At 38.6% G+C, this 26,288-nt stretch overlaps 1 protein-coding gene and 1 non-coding gene across 4 annotated transcripts in view; both read left to right on the top strand.

Annotated features, from left to right (window-relative positions):
* Nucleotides 1-2,419: 2,419 nt before the first annotated feature.
* The window catches only part of TNPO3 (transportin 3), a 78,921-nt gene continuing 55,052 nt past the window's right edge, over nucleotides 2,420-26,288 (top strand). For all 3 annotated transcript variants that reach the window (XM_044919953.1, XM_044919952.1, XM_021699329.2), the window contains exons 1-2: nucleotides 2,420-2,719; nucleotides 25,387-25,587. In XM_044919953.1, the coding sequence (XP_044775888.1) occupies nucleotides 2,600-2,719; nucleotides 25,387-25,587 (321 nt within the window). In that variant the 5' untranslated portion in view covers nucleotides 2,420-2,599. The remainder of the gene's footprint in view (nucleotides 2,720-25,386; nucleotides 25,588-26,288) is intronic.
* Nucleotides 23,880-23,952, top strand: TRNAT-UGU. The gene has a single exon. It is a non-coding gene; the product is annotated as a tRNA-Thr (tRNA).

The raw sequence follows: 26,288 nt of genomic DNA, 5'->3' as shown, positions 1-26,288 counted from the left end.
AGAAATATCTATTCAAATCCTTTGCCTATTTAAAAAATTGATTTGTCTTTTCATTGTTGAATTGTAAGAGTTCTTATACATTCTGAATGTTAATCCTTTAGATATATGATTTGCAAAAATTTTCTTTCATTTTGTGGATTGTCATTTCACTTTCTTAATTGTGCCCTTTGACACACAAAAGTTTTTAGTTGTTTTTTTTTTTTTAAGATTTTATTTATTTATTTGACAGAGAGAGAGATAGCGAGAGCAGGAACACAAGCGGGGGGGGCGGTGGGAGAGGGAGAAGCAGGGCAGGCAGGAGAGGGAGAAGCAGGCTTCCTGCCGAGCAGGGAGCCCGATGTGGGACTCAATCCCAGGACCCTGGGATCATGACCTGAGCTGAAGGCAGACACTTAACGACTGAGCCACCCAGGCGCCCAAAAGTTTTTGGTTTTGATGAAGTCCCATTTACCCGTTTTTCTTTTTGGTGTTGTACTTTTGGTGCCATATCTAAGAAACTATTGCCTAATCCAAGATCATGAAGATATAGTCCTGTTTTCTTCCAAGGGTCTTATAGTTTTAGCTCTTACATTTAGGTTCTGGGATTTATTTTTTCATTTATGTGCAAGGTAGGTCCAACATCATTCTTTAGCTTGTGAATATTCACAGAACTTTTAAACTGTATGGCTGGTCTTTCCTTGCAATTAGACTATAAACTCCATGAGGGCAGAGACCAAAATGATCTTACTAAATTTTTTTTTTAAGATTTTATTTATTTGTCAGAGAGAGAGTACAAGCAGGAGGAGCAGAAGGCAGAGGGAGAAGCAGGCTCCCCACTGAGCAGAGAGCCCGATGCGGGACTCGATCTCAGGACCCTGAGATCATGACCTCAGCCGAAGGCAGACGCTTAACCAACTGAGCCACCCAGGCGTCCCTTACTAAATTTTTTCTGAATGAATGAATGAATTAGGTTGCCAGAATATCAAGTTTCTTTTCTTTTGTCTGAAATCATCTCAATTCTGTGCAGTAGCACTGTTTTCATTATGATGTTGGCAATTCAAATCTGTTGACAGTAACAATTCAGAAACGAATACACAGGCTGATAGGAATTGTATTATTTAACAGGCTTCATGGTAGTGAAACCTATTTGGATTCAAATCCTGACTTTAAGAACTGTATAACTTTGGGCAAAGTACATTACCTACTTCTTATTCTGTAAAATGGGGATTTAGTTGGTGTAGCTGTCAAAAGGATTAAATCAGATTTTTTAACTACAGTGCTTTACACATTGTAAGCATTCATCAAATAGTGCATTTATTACTGCAAAGAACTAGCAGCAATGTTGGGAAATCCATTAACATACTTTTGTCCAAAATTTCTTCAGAGTGCAGATTCCAAGATTACCATTTTCTTTTGTGAATTGAGAATTGTCAGACCTTTGTTTTTTGATTCGGAAAGACATACACAAAAATTCAATTCAATGTGGAAATGATCCTTTTTTTAAAAAATATTTATTTGACAGAAAGAGAGAGTGAGAGGGAACACAAGCAGGGGAGCGGGAGAGAGAGAAGCAGGCTTCCCGCCCAGCAGGGAGCCCAGTGCGGGGCTCGATCCCAGGACCCTGGGGCCATGACCCCAGCCGAAGGCAGACGCTTAATGACTGAGCCACCCAGGCGCCCCTCAATGTGGAAATGATCCTAAAGATGTATGTAAATACCATGGAGTTCAGAGTGTCCTGAGCAATAGAATAAAATACCTTTTTGGGCTAAGAACTTAGTAGACAAGGGGCTGAGCAGAGATTGTAGGCATTTTGGGTTCATCTCAGTGTGGCACATATTTCAGTTTTGTACATTACTTGTACATTACGTGTCTGTCTCATCCACCAAAGTCAGTACAGAAACCCTGTCTTCAGTTATCTTTGCATTTCCAGTACGGTGGACACTGCACGGATGGTTGAATTGAGGCGCCTTGTCCACGGGCGTCAGAAAGGATTCCCTGGATAGGAATGGAGAAGTCCGAAGGGGGTTGGAAAGACCTTGGACCCACTGCCAAGGAGAGAAGAGCAGCTCAGGTATGGAACACACTGGTCCTATTGCTCCAGTCGTACGCAAGTAACGGAGAGAACCACAACCGACTGCCTCTTCCCAGCTCCTGGCTCGGCAGGGCCACTTCCGGGAGGGGGCGGGGAGACAGGAGGAGGCGTGCCGGGAAGAAGGCCGTTTGCGCTGCACCGGGCGGAAGTGTGCCAAAGGTACCGGTGCTGCGACTTCCGGTCCGGGTTAACACCGCTGAAGTACACTGCGTGGTTTGTGTGGTGCGGGGACAGACTTCTGAAGGCAATTCAGTGGGTGAAGAGGCGAGTATCGGCGTCTGAACTCAGAAGTCTGGAGTCTAGTGGGAGGATAGGAAAAAAAGCCGGGAACCCGAATACAATCTAACCTCTGTTTCCGAGGGGGCAACTTCCACGGGAACCCCTCTGCCCTGGTAACGGCCAAAGAGGAGATGGCGCCAGTCAGGGAGCGGCCGTGGCCGACACAGTGAGGAAGCTTGAAGGCGGAGCAACCGGAGAAGCCTCGGGAGAACAGCCAGAGCCGTCGCTGTCGCTACCACTGCCACCACCATGGAAGGGGCAAAGCCGACTTTGCAGCTCGTATACCAAGCAGTGCAGGCGCTTTACCACGACCCAGATCCCAGCGGAAAGGAGCGCGCCTCGTTTTGGCTTGGAGAGCTGCAGCGTTCGGTGAGGGGCCCAGAGAGGCCGTTCTGCGCCGCGGGGCAAGGGCGGGGTGGGACCTAGGCTCGAGCTGGATCCTGAGCCGGGCGGTTGGCCTCGTGAGATGCTCCTTAGGGAGGAGCTGCTGCCGCGGGGTGGGGCTGCGAGGCTACGTTTATGCCGCTTTTCGGAAACTAGTCGCAGCTGGTCGGTCGCGAACTGGCCCTTTCCCCACCCCGTACAATCAGATTTGTAGGTCCTGTACTCGCTTGTGGTATCAATCTGGTCCTGTTTAAGTTTTACGCTTGCTACTTGTTTCTTAGGCCCTGCTTTCGCGTTTAGTCTTCCTTCAAATCCAGTCCCAGTCTCTCTCCATCTTCCACTTACGGATGCTTTATCCGTCTCCTCTCGGTGTCCCAGTGTTCGCGTCTGGCAATTCCGTCCCAGTCGTAGCCTTGCACCTTAGTGTGCCTTACTGATTTTTCATTAAGTAACAGTGATAGTTTGAATCTATTATTCTCGAAACTTCTCAGGTTTCTAGATTCTTTTACACGCGAATTTCCACCGTGTTTTGGAGTACAACGTGATGTAAAGAGAAAAATACCAGTTGAAAATCCTTGCAGTTAGTTTACATCTTGCTGCATATTTGTTCCCTAACCTTGTTTTTTTCCTTGAGGAAAAAAGGTTCTTTGTAAGATATTGGTATCCATAGCTGCCTTGATTATTCCATATGACTGTGTGAACATCCAGTTAGGGGTTTAATTTCAACCTGTTAGACCTATTGTATTTCTGCATTCTTTGATTCACGTGTCTTAACTTTCCTCTAAATTTCATACTCTTTCTGTGCTTTATTTCTATGTGTGTGTATACTTGGTGATCTTGCTGACTTTCTTATTTTTGCATTTTATATTCCTAAGCATATTTTTAAAGTTTACTCCTTCTCCTTTCTTTTTTAAAACTAATAACTGATACTCCTTCCCCTTTCTTTTTTAAAACTAATAACTGATATTTAAATTTTTGCAACTTTGGCTTTAGATATTACATTTAAAAATTTGAGGATCCCAAGTTCTGGATAAACTCATGGGAAAAAATAAAGGAATAAGACTCACTGTAGGCTACACAAGAAAATCATTCACATGTGCTCTTATTTAGTGTTTAGTTTTTGGGGAGTTATAAATCTGATACAAACTTGCTTTTTGTTGTGTGTATTTTAAAATAAATATTTGTGTGCTTACCCTGTACCAGCGACTGTGCTAGGCTTTGGTATATGCAAATGACCCAGACAAAAATCTCTGCTTGCCACATAATATATTTGTGATGACTAAATGAGTTAATATCTGCAAAAAGCTTAGAAAAGTTCTTGGAACCCAGAGTTTAAGATATGTTAGTAATTGTTATTTAAGTGGTAGTCACTCTTCTTACTTGCCACTACTCTCTGTTACAACCTTACATTATCATCATTATTACTATTTACAGTAAGGGTCCCAACAGGAACAGATGGCACACTTGTAATAGAATAATTCAAGGAGGGCTTATTTTATAAAAGTATTGTTTACAAAGGTGCTGGTATAATGTGGTACCACAAGAGATAATGAAGTAACCAGTAGCCAGACTGATTAACATCCATAGGCAGGAAGGAATAGGAGAGGGAATAGTTACTTGAACTCCGAAGGAAAGTGTGGAGTTGGCTGCCTTGAGAGGAGACGGTCTGGAGGAATAAATATATTGACCTTATTCCCCTAAACTCCTGGGATTCTTATTTGGGCAAACCCAAACAGAAGCTAGGGGACACTGGAACCTGTTGATATAGTCCATATAGGTCAGCATAGTGGGGCAAAAAGCAGTAGGGAAGGGTGGAAAAGTGGACCTAAAAACACATCATTTTTAGGCAACTTCAGCATCAGGATTCACAACTCAGCTGACATTTCAGCCCTTAATTCCCTTACCTCCTTTTCTCAGCCTCGTGATCACACTGTCACATCTTGGATCTTTTCATTACTAAAAAGCCACCAACTCAAGTCACTAACTTAGCTACATGGTCACACAGTCACAACCTGAATCTTGTCATTATTAAAAAGTCACCAGCCTGGGGTGCCTGGCTGGCTCAGTTGGTAGAGTATGTGGCTCTTGATCTTGCAATCATGAGTGCAAGACCCATGTTGGTATAGAGCTTACTTAAAATAAAAGGCGGGGAGTGCCTGGCTGGCTCAGTTGGTTAAGCTCAGGTCTTTATCTCAGGGTGGTGAGTTTAAAACTCATATTGGGCTCCACACTGGGTGTGGAGCCTACTTTAAAAAAAAGTCACCAGCCCCCCACATCACTAACTCAGATATCTGCTCTGATCACAACCCACTCTTCTAGTTTGCTGCTTAGGGATTCAAGTAACCTTATATAGTAGGCGTTTTTTGAAATCTATAATTTTTGAAATTTTTTGAAATCTATAATTTTAATTTCTATCAAAATTAAAAAGTTATGGGGCACTTGGGTGGCTCAGTCAGTTAAGTGTCCAACTCTTGATTTTGGCTCAGGTCATGATCTCAGGATCGTGAGATCCTGCCCCTGCGTGGGGCTCTGCACTGGGCAGGGAGCCTGCTTAAGATTCTCCCTCTCCTAGCTCCCCGACCTCTCGCTCACATGCTCCCTCTCTCAATAAAAAAACAAAACCAAAAATCAACCCCCCCCTCCAAAATGTAGTTTTGTTTTTTTTTTTTAAAGATTTTATTTATTTGACAGAGAGAGACACAGCGAGAGAGGGAACACAAGCAGGGGGAGTGGGAGAGGGAGAAGCAGGCTTCCCGCGGAGTAGGGAGCCCGATGCAGGGCTCGATCCCAGGACCCTGGGATCATGACCTGAGCTGAAGGCAGGCACTTAATGACTGAGCCACCCAGGCACCCCACGTAGTTGTATTTTTAAAACTTAAAATATTTTAAAATAAACTTTTAAAACTTTAAAAGTTATAAAATGGAGATTTTACAAGAAAAAGTCCTAGGATGTAAAGAGCAGTTATGTTTAGACTTTCTTCTGTGAAAGATGAAGATTTGGTCTCCCTCCATCTTCTCTTCTGTTGTATCTCTCTAAACATAGTTATATCAGTTTTTGTTAAATATACACAACACACATTGTGAACCACATAGCATATATAACATGGTAATTTTTCCTTTTTTTGTGCAACTTTTTTTTTTTCTGGTGGTAGTCATTACCTTTTTCTTTCACATTTGCTTCATTTTCTGTATATCTGTAATAATTTGTTCAAAACCCTCTGTGAGTATGTAAATATCCTCTTAGTATGTTCAGATTGGTAATGTTTCCTTTTTTGGTAGAAGAAAACCTCTCCCTAGAGGGCTCTATCTTCCTGCTTGATCTGACCTTGTTATTCTCCAGGTCTGTTGCATAATTATTGTCCTGGGATCTCTATTTAAACCCTCCTAGGGAATTACATTCTCTTTCTTGTGTTAGGTGCATTGAATCCTGGATCCCATGATCTTTTCTTGGATTACTCCCTTATTTGATGGCTAATTGAGAAGGGAACCTTTACCCCTTCTCTCTTATATTTCTGTTGGTCTTTTTTCTTGGACCACTTTTATCCTGAGAGCAATCCTCTGCATATAAATGGGGCTGCCAGTGCAGGTGGGAGAATGAACCAGGGAATGGATCTTACCACTATGTATGTAGGCTTTATTTGTTTATTTTTAAAGATTTTATTTATTTATTCATGAGAGAGAGAGAGAGGCAGAGGCAGAGGGAGAAGCAGGCTCTCCACGGAGCAGGGAGCCCGATGCGGGACTCTGGGATCACGACTGGAGCCAAAGGCAGACGCTTAACCGACTGAGCCACCCAGGTGCCCCAGTATGATATTCTTGTCCTTAGGTGGGTCTGTTGGCTAAGAGTGCAGAGTCCCTCTGTATCAGTCTTTCCAGAGTAAATCTTGAGTCTTCTGTGATGGTGGGAGGATAGTAGCCTGGCGACTAAGTCACGGGGAAGATCTCAGTCTAACTGCTTATTACAGATTTTGAACCCACTCCTTTGTTTTTTGTTCCACCTGTGCATCTGCCTTCATATGTACCTTTTAATTCTTGTACCTGGTACTTTAAATTCACTGAGATTTTGCAACGTGAATCATTTTGCCCCCTTGGCTTCCCCTTTCTCATCCTGTCCTTCCTCTGAAAAAGTTTCAACTTTTTTAGACCTGCTAAGACAGTTAACTCCTCCATAAGCATTCTAGTTTTCACAGTTTTGTTAATATCAGTCATGTTTCCATTCTTTTTGTCCTTGTGGAACACCCCCCCCCCCCCATTTTAAAAAATCTCTTTACTCTGATTTTAGTAGATTTTTGGAAGGGACCTTGCAAACAAATGTATTCAATCAGTTCAATCATGTTAAACAAATCCCTGAATTAGTTCTTGAATTTCATCAAAACCTTATTCAGTTGACTGGCTCCTATTGTTTCTTCATTAGGTCTTGTCTTTACTTCTCTCTAATTTGGATTACAAGGTCTATCATTCTAGTAATTTTCTTAAATATGCTGTACCATCAGCCCTTCACCTCTGATTTGGTATAACTTCAGCATAGGTGTAGCCAACTGCTTCTCCCTTCTCCTGTCAGGTCTAGGTGCTCTGCATCCATTTTCTGAATTCTTAGGAACCTTGATCTTTTGGTTATCCTGTCTCTCACTTGCATCTACAGACTCCCTCTTTACTGCGTCTTTCCCATCAGCATTCATACAGCTGTAGTATTTCCCATAGTAAGCAAATGGTTATGGTGGGGAGGGAGAAGGGAGGTGGTAGAGAATGCTTTCTCTGTCCAATTTTGTTATTTCTTTAATTCTTTCATACCTCTGTGGTTTTACTCTTTCCCTGTCTTGTCTTCAAATGAAGAAACTAACCAATCTTTTCAAAGCCTAGCCTAAATTCTTTCTCCTTGAAGTCTTAACTGATTCTCTTCAAATGAAAATCATTCTGCCTCCACTGAACACCCAGAGCACTTTATATAATTGCATTTGTAATTTTTTTTTACCTTTTTGAAAATCTGTTTTGTTCCCCCATTAGACTGTAGAATCATTTTATTTGTTTATATAATACAGTTGAGGGAATAATTTAATGGTTATTAAGAAAGCAGTGATCAAGGTGCCTGACACAAAGGTTCTTAAAAATGTGTGTTGAGGGGCACCTGGGTGGCGGCTTAGTAGGTTAAGCGTTTGACTCTTGGTTTCTGCTCAGGTCATGATCTCAGGGACCCACATCAGGCTCCATGCTCAGTGTGGAGTCTGCTTGTCCCTCTTCCTCTGTTCCTTCCCTTGCTCCTGCTCTCTCTCTCGCAGAAATAAATAAATAAAATCTTTAAAAACAAAAATGTGTGTTGAATGAATAGCTGCTTGTAGGCACCTCCGAAGGGATAGTTGGATGTCTCAAATTTGTCTTTACCTGTGGATTTCATTTATTTTTGCTGCCTCTCTCTACCATACCCGTGGGTAATTGAAAATAATATTATTCAGCCTCCTATGATGTTCTGTTTTGAGTCTTTCCATCCTTATTTATTTATTTTTTAAAGATTTTATTTATTTGACAGCAGGAGAGCACAAGCAGTGGGAGTGGCAGAGGGAGAGGGAGAAGTAGGCAGGGAGCCCGATGCAGGGCTTGATCCTGGGATCGTGACTTGAGCCGAAGGCAGTTGCTTAACCAACTGAACCACCCAGGTGCCCCTCCATCCACCCCCCCCTTTTTTTTTTAAACAACCTTTGTGAGGGTCACCTGGGTGCTCAATCAGTTAAGAGTCTGCCTTCAGTTCAGGTCATGATCTCAGGGTCCTGGTATCAGCCCAGCAGGGAGTCTCCTTCTCCCTCCCCCTTCCACTTGTGCTCTCTCTTGCTCTTTCTCAAATAAATAAATAAAATCTTTGGAAAAAAACACAACCTTTGTGAGATAAATTTATATTGCCCTCATTTTACTCTTTAAAAGACTTGGGTACAGGAAAGGAGAGGAACTTTTTGACTCAATGAGGCTTTCTCGAGGTAGCCACTAAGTACAGACTAAAAATCTGTTCTAGTGTAGTAACAGGCATATAGTGTTTTAATTTCAAGTTTGTTGTTAAGGAAAGAATTTGCCTAGTTTGTTTGAAAACCATTTTGAAGAATACACATTTTTTTTTAATATATTTTATTTATTTATTTGACAGAGAGAGACACAGCGAGAAAGGGAACACAAGCAGGGGGAGTGGGGGAGGGAGCAGGGAGCCTGATGTGGGGCCCTATCCCCAGGACCCTGGGATCATGACCCGAGCTGAAGGTAGACGCTTAACAACTGAGCCACCCAGGCACCCCAGAAGAATATACATTTTGAAAAAACGTATCACTTCCCTCTTAACTCTCACTTTACTAATCTTAAGCCATTTAGTAGAATTCTAATGACCTGGTGACAATAGATTTGGTTTAAAGGTGTAATTTAGATAAGGTTTAGTCCATGCTATGAGTTAGCATCTTTTCTCTTTCTGTAGTATTTATATAAAACAACCATTTGCCAAAGAATCTATATTCATTACTCTAAACTTTTTTTTTTCCTGACAAAATTCTTGGAAACAACCTACAGCCATGGTTTTGATTTATGTGATAGGCAGGTATCACTGATATCCAAAGTGTTTTAAAATAAAGCAAGTTATTTTGAGACAGATCTTAAAGGAAGCCTATCAGTGAACTGTTCTGAACACTTTGTCCACTTCTGGTAACCCAAATGAGTAGACGGTGTAGAAAGCAAGCAATAGAAGGAAAGACCATCTCTTTATACAGCTAATGAATTATGCTATGCATTTCTTCTGAGTTTGTAAGTTAGATTATAAGGAGACTACTTTTATAGACACAATCTGTGGGTCAGAGGTTAGCTCAAAAATTTTATAGTTCAGTCTGGAAACTGAAACGGAATGATGAAATCATAAAAAGCAATCAAATGAAATCATGCTCTGATGGACTAAGTTGACGTCATGTTTGGTTTGTCACATATCCTTGGGAATTTTATTCTAAATATCCTATCAGGAAAGTCATGGATCATGGAATTTCAGCTTCGGATTTCTTTCTTAATAATTTTCCTCTCTGGAATTTCTTAATTCTTTAGCCTAGTTAAAAAAAAATCTAGGGTCTTTGATTTTTCTTTTAGCAATTGCAGTTATTGACTTGACATATCTGAAAATCTGGGCTTTTTTTATGCTTATGCTGTCATCCTCCAGTTAAGTGACTCTTAAAACATGACATGCTTTTGAAAGGAGAGCTTTCTAGAAAAGAGAAAATATTCATCTACAAATTTGTGGATCAGTTAATTCAATGAACAGGACTACTGTATGCCTTGCATTGCTGGAAACTGGAAACACATAAATGATAAAAACCAGAGACCTGTATTCCAGAGTTTAGCAATCTGGCTGTGTCATCTAATATGGTAGCCATTAGCCAGATGGCTATTGTGGCTACTTAAATTAATTAAAATTAAATAAGAGTTAAAATCAGTTCCGTATTTGCCACATTCCAAGTCTTGGACAGTGCAGATACAGACATTTCATGTCTTTGGTGTGTTGGAAACTATGAGTGAGAATTTGTGATGGTATTTATGTTGGCATGGTAGTCTGTTAGCCAGTGGCATTCATCCATGTTTGGATTAGTTTATTTCTTGTCTTCCCAGGCCTTGGACCAGAGTTGGTAGTGCGATTCAGGATATAAAATTATCAGGGCAGTGCTGCATTTTCTAATTATAACACAGTTTTCTTCCAAAGCTTTCCAGATAGTTCATTTTTTTTTTATGTTGATTGCACTGATGCCTATAAAGAAAATGGAAAATAGATTGCATAGTTTTTTTTTTATTGTGGTAAAATATTCATAACATAAATAACCATTTTTAGGTATACAGTTCAGTGGCATTAGGTACATTCATGTCGTTGTGCAGCTATCATCCCCGCTGGTCTCTAGAACTTTTTCATCTTCCCAGACTAAAACTCTGTACCTATTAAATAATAACTCTCCATTGCCTCTTCTCTCCAGCCCCTGGCAGCACCATTCGACTTTTTGTCTCTATGAATTTGACTATTCCAGATACCTTGTATAAGTAGAATCATATACTATTTGTACTTTTGTGTCTTGTTTATTTCACTTAGCATAATGTCCTTAAGGTTCATTCACAATCATTCCTTTTTTAAAATTGCAGTAAAATGTACATAACATAAAATTCACCATTTAACCATTTTAAAGTGTACAGATTAATGGGTTTAAGTACATTTATGTTGTTGTGCATCCATTATCACCATTCATCTCCAAACTTTTTCATCTTGTAAAACTGAAACTCTGCCTATTAAACACAGTTAACTCCCCATTTTTCCCTCCCCATCCCCCAGCCCCTAGCAACCTGGTTTCTATCTCTGTGAATTTCACTACTCTAGGTACCTCATATAAATGGAATCATACTGTATTTGAACTTTTGTGACTGGCTTATTCACATAGCATAATGTCCTCGGAGTTCATCTATGGTGTATCATTTGTCAGAATTTCATCCTCTTTTAAGGCTGAATAATAACGTATGTACCACATTTTGATTATCCACTCATCTATCAATGAACACTTGGGTTGCTTCTACCTTTTGGCTATTGCAGATAATGCTGTTATGAGCATGGGTATACAAATACCTTTTGGAGGAGGCCCTGGTTTCAGTTCTTCTGAGTATATATCCAGAAAGGGAATTACTGGTTATATGGTAATGCTGCTTGTTTTTTTTTTTGTTTTAAGGAACTGCCATACTGTTTTCCAGATTTTGTAGAATTTTAAGCTCTGATGAACTTGAAAACAAATTTAATTCATAGGAAGTTGAAATTGCTCAGATTACATCTCTTGTATTTTTCTAGCTTGTACCCTGGTACTGAAGTAACTACCAGAGAGTGTTTTACTGCTGTACGGCTGAAGTCTCAGATAGGAGCTTTATTTCTTGTTACTGGAAGTTCATAGTGCTGCTAAAGGGCAAAATATTGTAGTGTTTGTCGTGCAGAAGTCCTTAAAAATACTCACTTAATTTTCCTTTCTGGTAGAGTTTCCAAAATGACAATATTATGAAACATGGTTTTTTTCTTTTGGTAAGAAATTTTTTGTTAATGGAGTTTTCATTATGTATTTTACTTATTTTTTCTCAAGCCCATAGCACAGTTCTTTTCAGTTTTTCCTCTGTATTCATTGTTTTCTTGTATTTTCTGTTTCAGCCATGTATAACACTATTTAAATGGCCCCAGAACAGAAGAAAGTACTTAGAATTAGACCTGAAAATATACATGTTTTTTACATAAGGTTTCAGAGTTTTCTAACACTTCGATGCTTTTTTTTTTTTTTTTTTACAACACTTTAAGCTAGACATTCCACATTCCTATAAGACTGAAAAACTTGAATCTTCAGCACAGTGTTAACATATGCTTAATATGTCTGAGAATATTCTCATTCTTCTGGTTTGTATGAGTTGTTGTAAAACTTGGCTCAGATGGGCAGGAATAGAGACCAGTGATTAAAGGAAATACGTTTTCTATATTTTTGGCTTTTAGGAAGTACTTACCTTGGCTTTGTTTCAAATGGTTTCAAGGTTGGCATTTTCTGCTTTTAAAATAGGACTGCCTAGTATAATTAGTAAGGCCCACAGCAAGCAAAGTGATTACCAAGGAATGCATGCTTGAGTCACTCCCAAACAAAGTTGATTTTATGGATCCAGATTTATTTATCTTTTTTCAGGGCCATTCTTGAGGTTCACGTTCACGTACTTAGGTTATTGAGGATTTTAAATTTGGATAGGGATTTTTTACACTTGTCATGAAAATATTTTGGCAGGATTTCTCAGTACCATATTATGCGTGACTGACAGTCATAAATTTGAGCCAAATTTCATTTGACAGAGTTCATTAGGACTTACAATTGTTCGAAAATGCTTGTCCCAGAAACGTGGGGATCTCATCAGAAACTGAGGCGGCCACAGGATTCAGTGCTGTCATTTGGTCTTACTGATTGCTTTCATTGAAATCAAGATAGAACAATGCATGTGGATGCTACAGTCTGAAAGTTGACTTGAAGAGTGTTTGGAAATTTCTCGTGGACTTTGAATAGCTTAATGATCTTTTAAAGAATTATTTTTAGCTAGGAATCTCTACCCTCCTATAAGGGAAATAGTATCTCCCTTTTAATTATTTATTCAATTATTATGGAGATGGCTGTGAAAATGTTTAAGTTGGCTGAATTTGTCTCTATAAAGGAGCCTTTTTGCTTCTAGAAAAGTTATTTCATGCGCAACAAGAGTATTCTGTGGGTATGGGAGCCTGCTAGGGGCTTTTTATGACTGTTTTTCATTTACACTCTGCTTTTGGAGATGGGCATTGTTGACTTATCACTGCTGTGGTGAAGATTTTAGCTAAGTTCATTTCATCATGGTTTCTGTATTTCAGGCCATCTTACAAAACAAGTTATTTTGAAAAATATCATTTTTAGGTAGTAATGGTTATCTTTTAGGCTCCATAGTTTATGTTTTTCTTAATACTCCTTCAAACCATTTTCTTTCCCTAAGAAAACCATCAGAAAGTAACTCGTGACAGAACTAGCAGTTTATCCTAAATTTGTAAAATTCTCATGAAAGATTAGATACAAAGGCTTAAGATAGTTGACCAAATTAAAAAGTTACTTTCTCTGTTTCAGGTAAATTAGACTTACTCTTTTTTTTAATCTGTCTCAGGGGAATGATTTTTTTTCTTGATTTGGGAAATTCTCGTTTTCTAGCTCTTTACCACATTGTTATAGGGTATATGTCTAAAGCTTTTGTTCTTGGACTGATAGTTTTTTGGGGGGTTTTGTTTTATTCTTTTTACTCTACTCTGTCTTAGTCTCTTCCCCCAATATACTGTAAATCTTTAAAAGTCTTTATAGGGCGCCTGGGTGGCTCAGTTGGTTAAGCGACTGCCTTCAGCTCAGGTCATGATCCTGGAGTCCCAGGATCGAGTCCCGCGTCGGGCTCCCTGCTCAGCGGGGAGTCTGCTTCCCCCTCTGACCCTCCTCCCTCTCATGTACTCTCTCTCTCTCTCTCACTCTCTCAAATAAATAAATAAAATCTTTAAAAAAAATAAATAAAAGTCTTTATATAATAAATGTATCATTCATTAATTGAAATGCTTAAAAAAGTACAGCAACCTGATACTTTTATGTTACTTTTCAAATTTCACTGAAATATTTGTATTTCCAGAACCTCATTTTCTATTTGCCAGAGCTCTTCTGTCCTCAGTGAAGTATTTTAAGTAATTCTGCTTAATTTGAGCAGTTTTTTGTAGGATTAACTAGCAGCTTTAATCCGCTTCCAATTCTTGGCAGCTAATGAATCCTTAGGCTCCTGTCTGGGTGTGTGCTTGCTTTGTTGACAGCCTGCCTGCTCAGTGATTTTAGGTTGATTCGGCAGTTTTAGAACTGTTGGTGTAGAAGTGAGTCTTGGAGCAACAGAGCACCATTAAAGAAAAAGAAAGGGCAAGTACTTTTAGGATCTGCTGTGAAGTATAATGAAAGACTTAGAGTATGTTAGTGAAAGGATTGCTGGGCCATAGCCTGCTTCATATTCATCACATAGTCATGGAAATATCTTTTGAAAAGACTGATGTAAAGGCCTGTTCTGCTACTGCTTTGTGAAATGGAAGATTGGAATTAGATGCTTAAATGGAAAATGTTCTCTTGTTGCAGCCTCTTTGAAATGTGCTGCTGGTGGGAGCTGCAGCTTCCTCCTGCTGACTCTGAGCCCCAGGCTTCGGTTGAGATGGTCCTTTCAGAAATGTGGAGCTTAGTCCAAGCCTGGATTTCAGTGGGTAGCACCTGGCATCTGTGGCTAGAAAGTCCTATGAAGTGTAAGTGCTTTATTCTCTCCTTGTCAAGAATCCCTTTTCCTTCCTTATCTTCCTTCTGTCTGCAACTCAGCAGAGGGGAAGTACAATGAGCAATATACTGTAGTGTCTAGGGTATCAGGATTTGGTTGCATTTTCTTTATGATTCAGTGGCCAAAACAAGATTATTTGTTTTTGGATGTCAACAATTCTTAAACCGTCCTAGAATTCAAAACAAAGTGTTAAATTATGACCCCTTAATATATAGTACTGACAGTATCATCCCAAGTAATTTTTCATTGACAGTCTGCTTAGCAGCTGTGATACTTAAGTTTGCCAGGTTTCTTTAGAGATCACTCTGTATTTTATTCTTACTCTAAAAGACAAGTATTTGAAAAGAGAGGCACATTTGACCAGTGGGTGAGGTAGCATCAAGATAAATAAGGATGGTTAAAATGAGAGGACAGCTCTTTCCCTTTGGTTCTACCTGTTTGGGAATTTTCTGAAGACCAGTTTCTCCTAAAAGTGTCCTAGGAAACTCAGCTTTTAGTTTAGTTACAAAACAACAAAAACCTAGATAATTACATAATGAGCATTAAAAGATACAAGTTTTATAGGTGATTTAGTTGCTTGGAGTTAAGTGCTGTTCTCTTTTTTCCTATTTCAGAAATACTGGTAATATTTTAAAGTAAGCTCATTCCAGAAGATTCCCGTTTTAGGGAGATTTTAAGGTTCTTTTCACTGAAATTTTTCTGAAAAATCTAAATCTTCAGATTTTAGCTAGGAAATTATTGAGCTTCTTCTCATTGCTAAAACAAAATCTATATTTAAAATAAAACAGAACCAAGGCTCCATCTGTGCAAGGCATGTGAGGTTCTACAAATGAGGATTCTGAATGAAAAATGTCTCATCCTCTCGGCCTTTGTTTTCTTTATCTGTAAAGAACTGATTTGCTTATTCTCTCTTGCCCTTTCGCAGTACATTTTGGATTCTGTTCTTAGAGCTGATTCCCAATCCTTAAGTATTTAGCTATGTAGTAGAAGGATGAGCTTTTCATGATTGGGAAAGCAAAGAGGTGTTACAGACTTAGGAGATGATAGTATCTTGTCATTTTGCTTCATATTTAGTAATTTAATAAATACTTTATTTAAGTACTTCTTACGGCCAAAGGATTTTGTGAGATGTAGACAGTAGTTAAAATTGTTCTTTACCTTTGAAGAGCTTTACCTTTGAAGAGCTCACGGTCTATTAGAAAAGGTGAACGAAGCCCTGAGTAATTATAGTACAAAGTTCTACGGTTGAGCTGTCATAGAGCCAATATAAAGATTCCTGCCTCCAATATTTTCTTGTTATCTCTGTGTTTCAGGAGTTTGAATATGATGTGTTTAGTGGTTATTTGTGTGGGGGAGTGGAGGACAGGAATGTTCTCTGTTGCCCCAGTCTACCATAGTCTCAGCTCCAGGGCCGCTGTTCTCAGTGGTGGGGCTTTCTCAGTGACCCTGATCTCACCTGTGGCATTCTTGCTTTGCCTTGCATCTGGCAGGTCTTGTGCAGGATACTTTTATTTGCCCTTCTGTTGGTCTGTAACAGCAATAGGTCTTCACCTATGCCGTGAGGGTGACAAGATTTGCTGCCCCCACGCAGCTTGAGGCTTTTGTTCAGTAAGGGAGAGGATCTAGTCAGCTTTTTGTGCCTTCTGTGCCCTTGAGGGTTCCTGTCCAGGATCATCCTACCCGAAGGAGTTTTTCTCTGGTCTTTTGCCCTATCTCTGATCTTTGTCCTGAGTATTTGGGGGAGGTCTGTGGAGAAGAGCCTGTAGGTGGTTGTGAACTCCCCTTGTGTCTATGAATCCCAGAGGTTTTACGTGTTCATGCTAGTCCATACTCAGACTTTATCAGTTTGTTCATAATTTTAGCTGTATTTTTATTAATTGGTTATGTTGTGCCCTGTGTCTTTTCCTCATTTGTTATGCCACGGATGAACCAGTACTTGCCTCCTGTCTCCTTGGAGGTCTGTCTTTAGATTTCAGTCTACTTTGTTGCCCTGGGACCTGAGCTTTCTGATGCATTTTAAGAAGTTATTTTGTCATTTATTTGTTTTTGTTTATTGTTAACTCAAAAGCAGTGTTCTTTCTGACTTGCTACATCTTAGATAGATGTAGAACTCCTCTCAGGTTTTTTTTTTTTTTTTTTAAGATTTTATTTACTGTCAGAGAGAGAGAGCGTGGGCACGCCCACACACACAAGCAGGGGGAGCAGCAGGCAGAGGGAGAAGCAGGTTCCCCACTGAGCAGGGAGCCTGATGTGGGACTCGATCCCAGCCAGGACCCTGGGATCATGACCTGAGCCAAAGGCAGACACTTAACCAGTTGAGCCACCCAGGCGTCTCTCCTCTCAGGTATTTTTATTCATATGTTTTAAACCCCACAAGATGATATTACTTTATATAATCAGCGTCCATAAAGATTTACTCACATCCTTAACCTTTCCATTACTCTTCATTTCTTCCTATTTACATGTTTCCATCCAGAATTATTTTCCTGTTCCATGAAGAACACCCTTTAGTATTTTCTTCTTTTTGGGTATGTTGGTTATAAACTGTCTTCTTCTCTTTTACTATTATTAAAAATTTTTTTTGTTTATTTATCTTATTTAGTTAGTTAGTGAGTAAGTAAGCAAAGCAGCGAACAAGCAAATAAGAAGCAAGCACTAGACCCAGTGTGTGGCTTGAACTCATAACCCCAGGATCAAAAACCAGGTGGTCTACCAACTGAGTCAGCCAGGCACCCCTTTCTTTAGGGTCTTAAATGTCCTATTTTGTTACATTTTGGAAGGGCTTTTTGTTGGTATAAAATAACTGATTGGTAGTTATTTTCCTTCAGTACTTTGAAGATACTGGTTCCCGTTGTTAATGTTGACAAGCCAGCTATAAATCTAATTGTTCTTTTAAAGATAATATATCTTCTTTTCTCTTTTCTCTGTCCTTTAGATTTTCCTCTTTGGCCTTTTTTTTTTTTTTTTTTTTTTAAGATTTACTAATTTATTTGAGAGAGAGCACGTGAGGGTACAGAGAGAGTCTTAACCAGATTCTGCACTGAGCGCTGAGCCCAGTGCAGGGCTCGATCTCATGACCTGGAGATCATTACCTGAGCCGAAACCAAGAGTTGGGACGTTTAACCGACTGCATCACCCAGGCGCCCCTCCCTTTTGGCTTCTTGACAGTGTTATTATGATGTGCCTAGGTCTGGTTTTTCTGTCCTTAGGGTTTATAGAGCTTCTTAAGTCTGTGGGTTGGTGTGTTTTACTACTTTGGAAATTTCTCAGCCATTATCTGTAGTGCTTCTGCCCCATTTCTTCTTTTCCTTCTAGGATTTTAGTTATATGTATGTTAAAGTTTTTCACTGTGTCCCACATGTTACTTGGATTCTTCCCATTCTTTCCCTTCTGTCTCTTTTGATTTTGTGCTTCGGTCTTGTTGTTTTCTGTTGATTTGTTTCTAGCATAGTAATCTTTTCTTCAGTTGTCTAATTTGCAGTTTTAACCCTTCCATTTGGTTATTAATTTTGGTTACTGTATTTTTCAGTTTTAGAATTTCCGTTTGATTCTTTTTTATAGATTACATTTCTTAATGGACGTTCTCCAGTTTGTCTTCTAATTCCTTAAATATATTAATCAGCTACTTAATTTTTTCCCAACTGTTTGAAAAGTTCATAACTTAAAAGAACTGTAGAGTGAACAGTGATAACCCTTCTCAATTTGACAGTGTTCCATTTGCTTCTCTCTGTCTTTCTCTTTCTGTCCTTTAATGAGTGTATTTTTTTTTAACCTTTTGGAAGTAAATTGAAGACCTTTTAATGCTGTACCCCTAAACACTGACATATTTCTTGTAAGAACAAGGACATTTTTGTAAACTAAAACCATTGTTAACTCTAGAAATACAACTTTGGCATAATGGTATCATCTAATACATAGCCTATATTCAGATTTCCCAATAGCTTTTATTTTTTATTTTTCCTAATCCAGGATCCATTTAAGGAAATGCATTGCTTGTAGTTGGTCTTTTTAGTTCTTCAGGGTATTTTTGTTTTTCTTTTGTGATAGTGACATTAAAAAACAAATCTAGGCCCATGTTTGTTTTTAATATGCCCCGCTATTTGGATTTGTCTCATCATTTTCTCCTGATTTCATTCAGGTAAAACATTTTTTGGAGGAATACTACACGGTTGATAATTTGTTGTTTCCAGTGAAACACATCAGGAGTAGTATAAAAATTTGTTTGTTCCAGGCGCCTGGGTGGCTCAGTCGTTAAGCATCTGCCTTCGGCTCAGGTCATGATCCCAGGGTCCTGGGATTGAGCCCCACTTCGGGCTCCCTGCTCGGCGGGAAGCCTACTTCTCCCTCTCCCCGTGCTTGTGTTCCTGCTCTATCTCTCTCTCTCTCAAATAAAATCTTAAAAAAAAAAAAAATTTGTTCCATTATTGGTGATGTTAAGTTTTGTCACTTCAGTTAAGACATCATAGTTGTTTTAGTCCTCATTCCATTATCTAGGTACATTATTTTCTGTTGTCTGTTTCTTTACCCTTTGTTATTGTTATTTAGTCTTGCTTTTGTTTGATACTGGATATATTATGAAAAGTTGAAGGGATAGTAAATGATGTTTTCCTCCTGAGATGATTTCTTTTGCTTCTGGCAGGTCTTTATAATAGGACCAAATCCCTTTAATCTAAGAAGAGATTGAGCAGATTCTAAACTGTGTTTCTTTCTTTCATTTGGTGATAAAATACACATAACATAAAATTTACCATTTTTAACTATTTTATCTTATTTATTTATTTATTTATTTTTTAAAGATTTTATTTATTTATTTGAGAGAGAGAGAATGAGAGAGAACACATGAGAGGGGATAGGGTCGGAGGGCAAAGCAGACTCCCTGCCGAGCAGGGAGCCCGATGCGGGACTCGATCCAGGGACTCCAGGATCATGACCTGAGCTGAAGGCAGTCGCTTAACCAACTGAGCTACCCAGGCGCCCTTATCTTATTTATTTTTAAAGATTTATTTATTTGAGAGGGAGAGAGCGTGCGCATGTGCGCATGGGGTGGGGCATAAGGAGAAGGGGAGAGAAACTTTAGTAGACTCCTCGCCGAGCTTGGAGCCTGATGTGGGGCTCGATCCCAGAACCTTGAGATGACCTGAGCCGAAACCAAGAATCAGTTGCTCAACCGACTGCACCACCCAGGGACCCCCATTTTAGCTATTTTAAAGTGTACATTTAGTGGCATTAAATACATTCACATTAATGTACCACCATTATTTTTTTTTTTTTTTTTTTATGACAGGGAGAGAGAGACAGCGAGAGAGGGAACACAAGCAGGGGGAGTGGGAGAGGGAGAAGCAGGCTTCCCTCGGAGCAGGGAGCCCAACGCGGGGCTCGATCCCAGGACCCTGGGATCACGACCTGAGCCGAAGGCAGATGCTTAATGACTGAGCCACCCAGGCGCCCCAATGTACCACCATTACCACAGTGCATCTCCAGAACTTTTCATCTTCAACTGAAACTCTGTACCCATCAAACAGTAACTCTCCCCATTATCCTCTCCCTTCAGTGCCTGGCAATCAAAATTCTAACTTTGTCTCTGTGAATCTGACTACTCTTGGTACTTCATATTAGTAGAATCATGCAGTATTTGTCCTTTTGTGTCTGGTTTATTTCACTTAGCAAAATGTCCTCAAGGTTCATCCATGTTATAGCATGTAATGGTACTTCTTAAGGCTGAATAATAATCATTGTATGTGTATACCACATTTTGTTTATCCATTCATCTTTCAGTTAGCATTTGAGTTGTTTTCAGCCTTTGGCTATTTTGAAATATGCTGCTATGAACGTTGGTGTATATCAATATCTGAGTCCCTACTTTCCACTGTTTTGGCCATATACTCAGAAGCAGAATTGCTGGATCACACGGTAATTTTATTTTTAATTTTTTGAGGCTCAGACGGTTAACACTTAACTATCTGAGCCACCCAGGTGCCCCATGTTGTGTAGTTTTCAGTGTACAAGTCTTTTTGCTTCCTTACTTTATTCCTGAGTAGATTCTGTCCTTTTTTTGATGCTATTGTAAATGCAATTGTTTTCTTAATTTCCTTTTCAAATTGTTCATTGTTAATGTATAAAAACTATTCATGTTTAATATATAAAAACTGATTTGGGGTGTTGATTTTGTATTTTGCAACTTTTCTGAATTCATCTATTAGTTCTAATAGGTTTTTTGGGAATCTTTAGGGTTTTCTACATATAAGATCATGTCATATGTAAGTAACCATCATTTTACCCCTTCCTGTCCAATTTGAATGCCTTTTCTTTTTCTTGCTTAATTGCTTTGGCTGGAACTTCCAATAAGAACTTCCAATGCTGTGTTGAATTTAAGTGGCAAAAGTGGGCATCCTTGTCTTGTTGCTGATCTTAGAGTTTTGAAAACCTGCCAGTGACCATTGAGTAAGATGTTCATTGTGGGTTTTTCATGTATGGTCTTTTTTATGTTGAGATAGTTCTTTTCCTAGTTTGTTGAGTGTCATGAAAGGGTGTTACATTTTGCCAAATGCTTTTTCTGCATCAATTGAAATATTAGTCTTTTTTTCCCCTTCATTCTTTTAACATATGGTATATTACACTTTTACATTTTTTTATGTTGAACCACCCTTGCATTCCATGAATAAATCTGTCTTGGTCATGGTGTATAATCCTTTAATGTACTGTTGAATTCGGTTTGCTAGCATGTTATTGAGGGGTTTTTTCATCAATATTTAAATTGGTCTGAAGTTTTCTTGTGTCTTTGGCTTTGGTATCAGAGTAGTTTTGGTTTCATAGAATAAATTAGGAAGCATTCTCTCCTCCTCTTCAGTTTTTTGGAAGAGTTTGAGAAAAAATTGGTCTTTAAATGTTTGGTAGAAAACACCAGTAAAGCCATCTGGTCCTGGGCTTTTCTTTATTGGGAGGTTTTGATTCAATATTTTTACTAGTTATAGCAATATAGTCTATTTAGATTTTCTATTTCTTCTTGATTCAGTCTTGGTACATTGTATGTTTCTATCTGCCCATTTCATCTACAGTATCCAATTTGTTGGTATACTGTTGTTCATAGTGTTTCTTATAATCTTTTTTTATTCTGTAAAATTGATAGTAAGTCCTCACTTTCATTTCTTTCTTAGTTAATACAGCTAAAGGTTTGGCTTTTTTTTTTTTTTTTTTTTATCTTTTCAAAGAATCAAATCTTTGTTTTTCTGTTCTCTATTTTATTTATCTTTGCTCCAATTTTTATTATTTTCTTCCTTGTGCTAGCTTTGGGTTTAGTTTGTTCTTTTTCCTGCAAATTGCCAGCTGCATCCAAAGGTTTGATGAGACACAAGTTTGATCCTCTTGTCATTGTGGTATCCTGTTCTTTTGTCAGGGTGCACATAATATTTGGTTGGTTGTTCTCATGATCTGTGAAACAAATTACCTTAAAACAAAAATTGTTTTGGGGGTACTCAGCTGGCTCAGTCAGTAGAGCATGCGACTCTTGATCTCAAGATTGTGAGTTCAAGCCCCACATTGAGCATGGAGCCTACTTTAAAAAATTTTTAAAAACGAAAACAAAAATCACTTCATTGTATCTCACAATTTTGTAGGTCACAAATTTGAGCAGGACTCTGTGGATTCTAATTCTGCTCCATGAAGTTTGGTGGATGGGCTGGTCTGGAGGTTCTAAGATGGCTTCATTTTCATGACTGACACTGATAGAAATGGCTGGAAGGCTGGACTTATCTGGGCTCCTCTTGCTTTCCATGTAGTCTTAGGTCTCTTTACATTGTCTCTCCAGTAGAGAACTCTGAGGTTTGTTTTTTTGTTTTTTTTTTTTAAGATTTTATTTATTTATTTATTTGACAGAGAGAAACACAGCGAGTGAGGGAACACATGCAGGGGGAGTGGGAGAGGGAGAAGTAGGCTTCCCGCTGAGCAGGGAGCGCGATGATGCGGGCTCGATCCCAGGACCCTGGGATCATGACCTGAGCCAAAGGCAGACACTTAACAACAGAGCCACCCAGGCGCCCCACTGTTTCTTTTTAAAGCTCACCCACTAATTTTATCCCCTATTCATGAATATTGCCTATAGCAATTATTACTGTGGTGTTGAAATAGTAATTGTCTATTTTTCTCATTCCTTCTTACCTTTATTAACTAAGCATTCTTCTGTAAAAATGATGTTTTATATCTTACAAATAACTTCGCACTTACTTATTTGGTCATTGTTCGCATCAGTATGGACTCACGGCATTTGCTTTATTTTTGAGTTTATAATCCAATACTATCATAATCCATTTTCTTACACTAGGTTTTTTATCTTTGGCCATTGAGCTCTTTCAGGTTGGCTTCTATGTCCTTTGGACTTTAGACTGGGTTTTTGTTGTTGTTGTTTTAGATTCAGCAATTGTTTAATGTTATCATGTCCAATTTATTTAGATGGATAGCCAATATCTCTGTGTTTTTCTGGTAGACTAGTTTTTAAAATGTTTTTCTGGCCTGCTTTCCTTGTAGAGATGTTATTCTGTTCATTATTTTCTTTTTCCCCCTATATCTATATATGGCATTTGGCTTCAATTGCTTATTTTTTTATGAAATTAGTCTTTCTGAACTTTTGGAGGCATGGCTAAGGGTAGTATTTTCATCTTCAAAGAGCTTCCTTTTCTGTTGTTTTCTGATAGTATTTACAAATGTGATTTGATTTCTAAGATGTCCTAGTTTTGTTACCTTCTTCTTTTCTTCTTTTGTCTCTATTTTACTTATCCTGTATAATATTGATTCTGTTCACAGCATTTTATCTTCAGTTTTGAGTCCTGTCCTTCCATTTCAAGAATTCATAGAAGCTAGACTGTACCATCTCCTTAGATGTTATGTAGGCCTCTTCCACTCACCTCTTCTACTCACCTGCTTTCAGATCGGACAAAACCTCTTCTATTTTCAGTCCTCAAATTGTCTCTCTGTTCTTTCCATTGAATACTTTTTGGTTCTTTTGGTGTTCCTCTTGCCTTATATCCATTAGATACCCTGTTATTTTTCTCTGCTTCTGCTTTTACTGAAGCTGAAACTACACAGGTCTTACAGATGTCACTGGTTTGTCCCCAACCACTTATATTTTGGGGTTCTTAGACATAACAAGATAATACCTGGTTTTGTTGTAAATGCCCATAGTGCTTTAGTTTTGTTCTTTAACTCCTGTGTTTTTATGAGGGCATTTATGGAGATTCCAAGGTTTCATAGAATCTTTTTGCTATTATTTTTTTTAAATAACAGTTGGAGGGGAGCCTGGCTGGCTCAGTTGGTAGAGCATGCGACTTGTGATCTCAGGGTCATGAGTTCAAACCCCACATTGGGTACAGAGCTTACTTAAAAAAAACAAAAGCCAGGGGCACCTGGGTGGCTCAGTTGTTAAGCGTCTGCCTTTGGCTCAGATCATGATCTCAGGGTCCTGGGATCGAGTCCTGCATAGGGCTTCCTGCTCAGCAGGGGAGTCTGCTTCTCCCTCTCCCTCTGTGCTCTCTCTCTCAAATAAATAAAATATATATTTTTTAAAAGCCAGTAAACTAGATTATAAAGTATCAGTTGGAGAAAAATATATTTTGATGGCATATTAAACTACAGATGTGCTTGAGTTACTGGTTAGATACCAAATAGCTAAAAACTTACGTGGCTGGAAGATTTTTTGTGTGACATAATGTTTTATGCTTATTTTCCACCATCTTATTTGATTGAAAGCTAAGTTTTATGTTAATTAACCTCTAATGAACTTCAGTGTCTCTGTTTTCAGTTTACTTTGGGAACTTGTACAGGCCATTTATTCTGCCTGTTTCTCTTTATTGACTCCTGTTTATCTTTGGAAAGATCTTGAAGAATCATTATGTATTACTTGTGAAGTGCTCCAGCTTTATAAGAAATTAACTAGGTGAATCTATGTGATCTCCTTCCACAATTGCTTCTGCTGAATTGAGATTGAAAATTTTTTTTCAGTTCATTATTGCCAACCTACTTTAGCCTTCTCCCAAGAAGAGGCAGTTTGGTAGAATTGGAAAAATTAATCACTTGTTAATTAGTTGCCTACTCTGTACTGTACAACTTTGTTCCCAAAGTTATCTTTCAAAATAGAACTCTTTTATAACTGTGACTAGCCATTAGAGACCAAATCCTATGCTTTCATTCCATTATTATTTCCATAGATACATTTATTTTCTCCTGTGAAAATGATTTTAGTAGTATGTATATATAGCACTTTGCCAAACATAAATACATTAGAAAATAATAGAAGTATGTGAAATATTCATTTAGGGTGAGATTTTTTTCCTGCTAAAAGGAACTAAAGATTGAAATGTAGGTCTACTGAGACCTATTTATAGATATATTAAAATGGTTATCCGATTCAATTCTCAAAGTGAACAAACATCTTAAGGAAACATCTTAACAGATAGGGTTGGAAGTTGTACAATGACATTTTAGTTTTAGTAGGAGCTTTTGGGACTTTTTTCTTCCTACTCTCCCCCCTACACAATAATGATTCTGATCAGCAAGATTAGACCTATTGATCTGATTGATAACTCTCATGCCTTCCTAGAATGAGTCAGAAGGATTTAGGTAATACTTTTGTTGAACAGGGCCTATAAATATATAGTTTGAGGTATTGGCTAAATTAGTGGGTAATTTAGCTTGTCATGTTTTTATTATATTGGTCTACATATGTCTTTATATGTATTGAGGTGTAACATTAAAATTACTTAGTACAATATCCTTTAAGACATTTTTGTCTGATCTGCTTTCAGGTTCATGCATGGGAGATTTCAGACCAATTGTTACAGATCCGACAGGATGTGGAATCATGCTACTTTGCTGCACAGACCATGAAAATGAAAATTCAGACCTCATTTTATGAGCTCCCCACAGACTCTCATGCCTCTTTACGGGACTCATTACTAACCCATATCCAGAACTTGAAAGACTTGTCACCTGTCATTGTAACGCAGGTAAATCCTGTGCTTCTCATTAGGGAAATTTGTAAGGCCATTAGGATTTATCAGATTTTGATTGACATTGCTAGGCCATGTGAAATAATGTTAACTTTATTATGGACTTAATGGTATATTCTTAAGTGGATAGAAAGTGAAAATCTTCTATGTTAATATTAGAGTTCATTTGATTTCAAACCATTTTAAATACCAGAAGTGGGGGAGATGAGTATAGGTTTTCACAGGCAGGCATATGTGGCACCCCGCCCCCCGTTAAAATTGCAGATGATAAAAATATTGTATATTCTTCTGTTCTGGGTCAGAGGTCTGCCTACTTGCTTTTAAAAAAATTGTTTCTGGACCAGTTGGCTAGTAAAAGTCTTACGAATGAAACAGTGAAGCATCTGGCCCTTCCACCTTAGACTGGTAAATACATTAGAAAGGAAAACTGGAAGCTTCAGTGAATACATACTCATGTGTGTTCTCTGCCTGGCATAGAAGTGCCCTTGAAGAGGAAGGAGGCTTTTGCATAAGGCTTCAAGATGAGAAATGGAAAGAGAAGGGAAATGGCATTCCATTACTTGAGGAGTGAGTCAAGGGCTGACTTTGTCAGTAGCTTTGGCCTTTTGGCACAGTATAATTTATCTGTCCATGAAGTTCTATGGTATTGCCAAATAAAAGTAAGTATTGATATATTCTGAGGAAAATCTATAGTCTGT

The sequence above is a fragment of the Neomonachus schauinslandi genome, chromosome 12 (assembly GCF_002201575.2).
Source record: "Neomonachus schauinslandi chromosome 12, ASM220157v2, whole genome shotgun sequence".
Taxonomy (NCBI): Eukaryota; Metazoa; Chordata; class Mammalia; order Carnivora; family Phocidae; genus Neomonachus; species Neomonachus schauinslandi.
The sequence above is the reverse complement of the archived record's forward strand: the minus strand, read 5'-3'. Positions and strand labels throughout refer to the sequence as shown.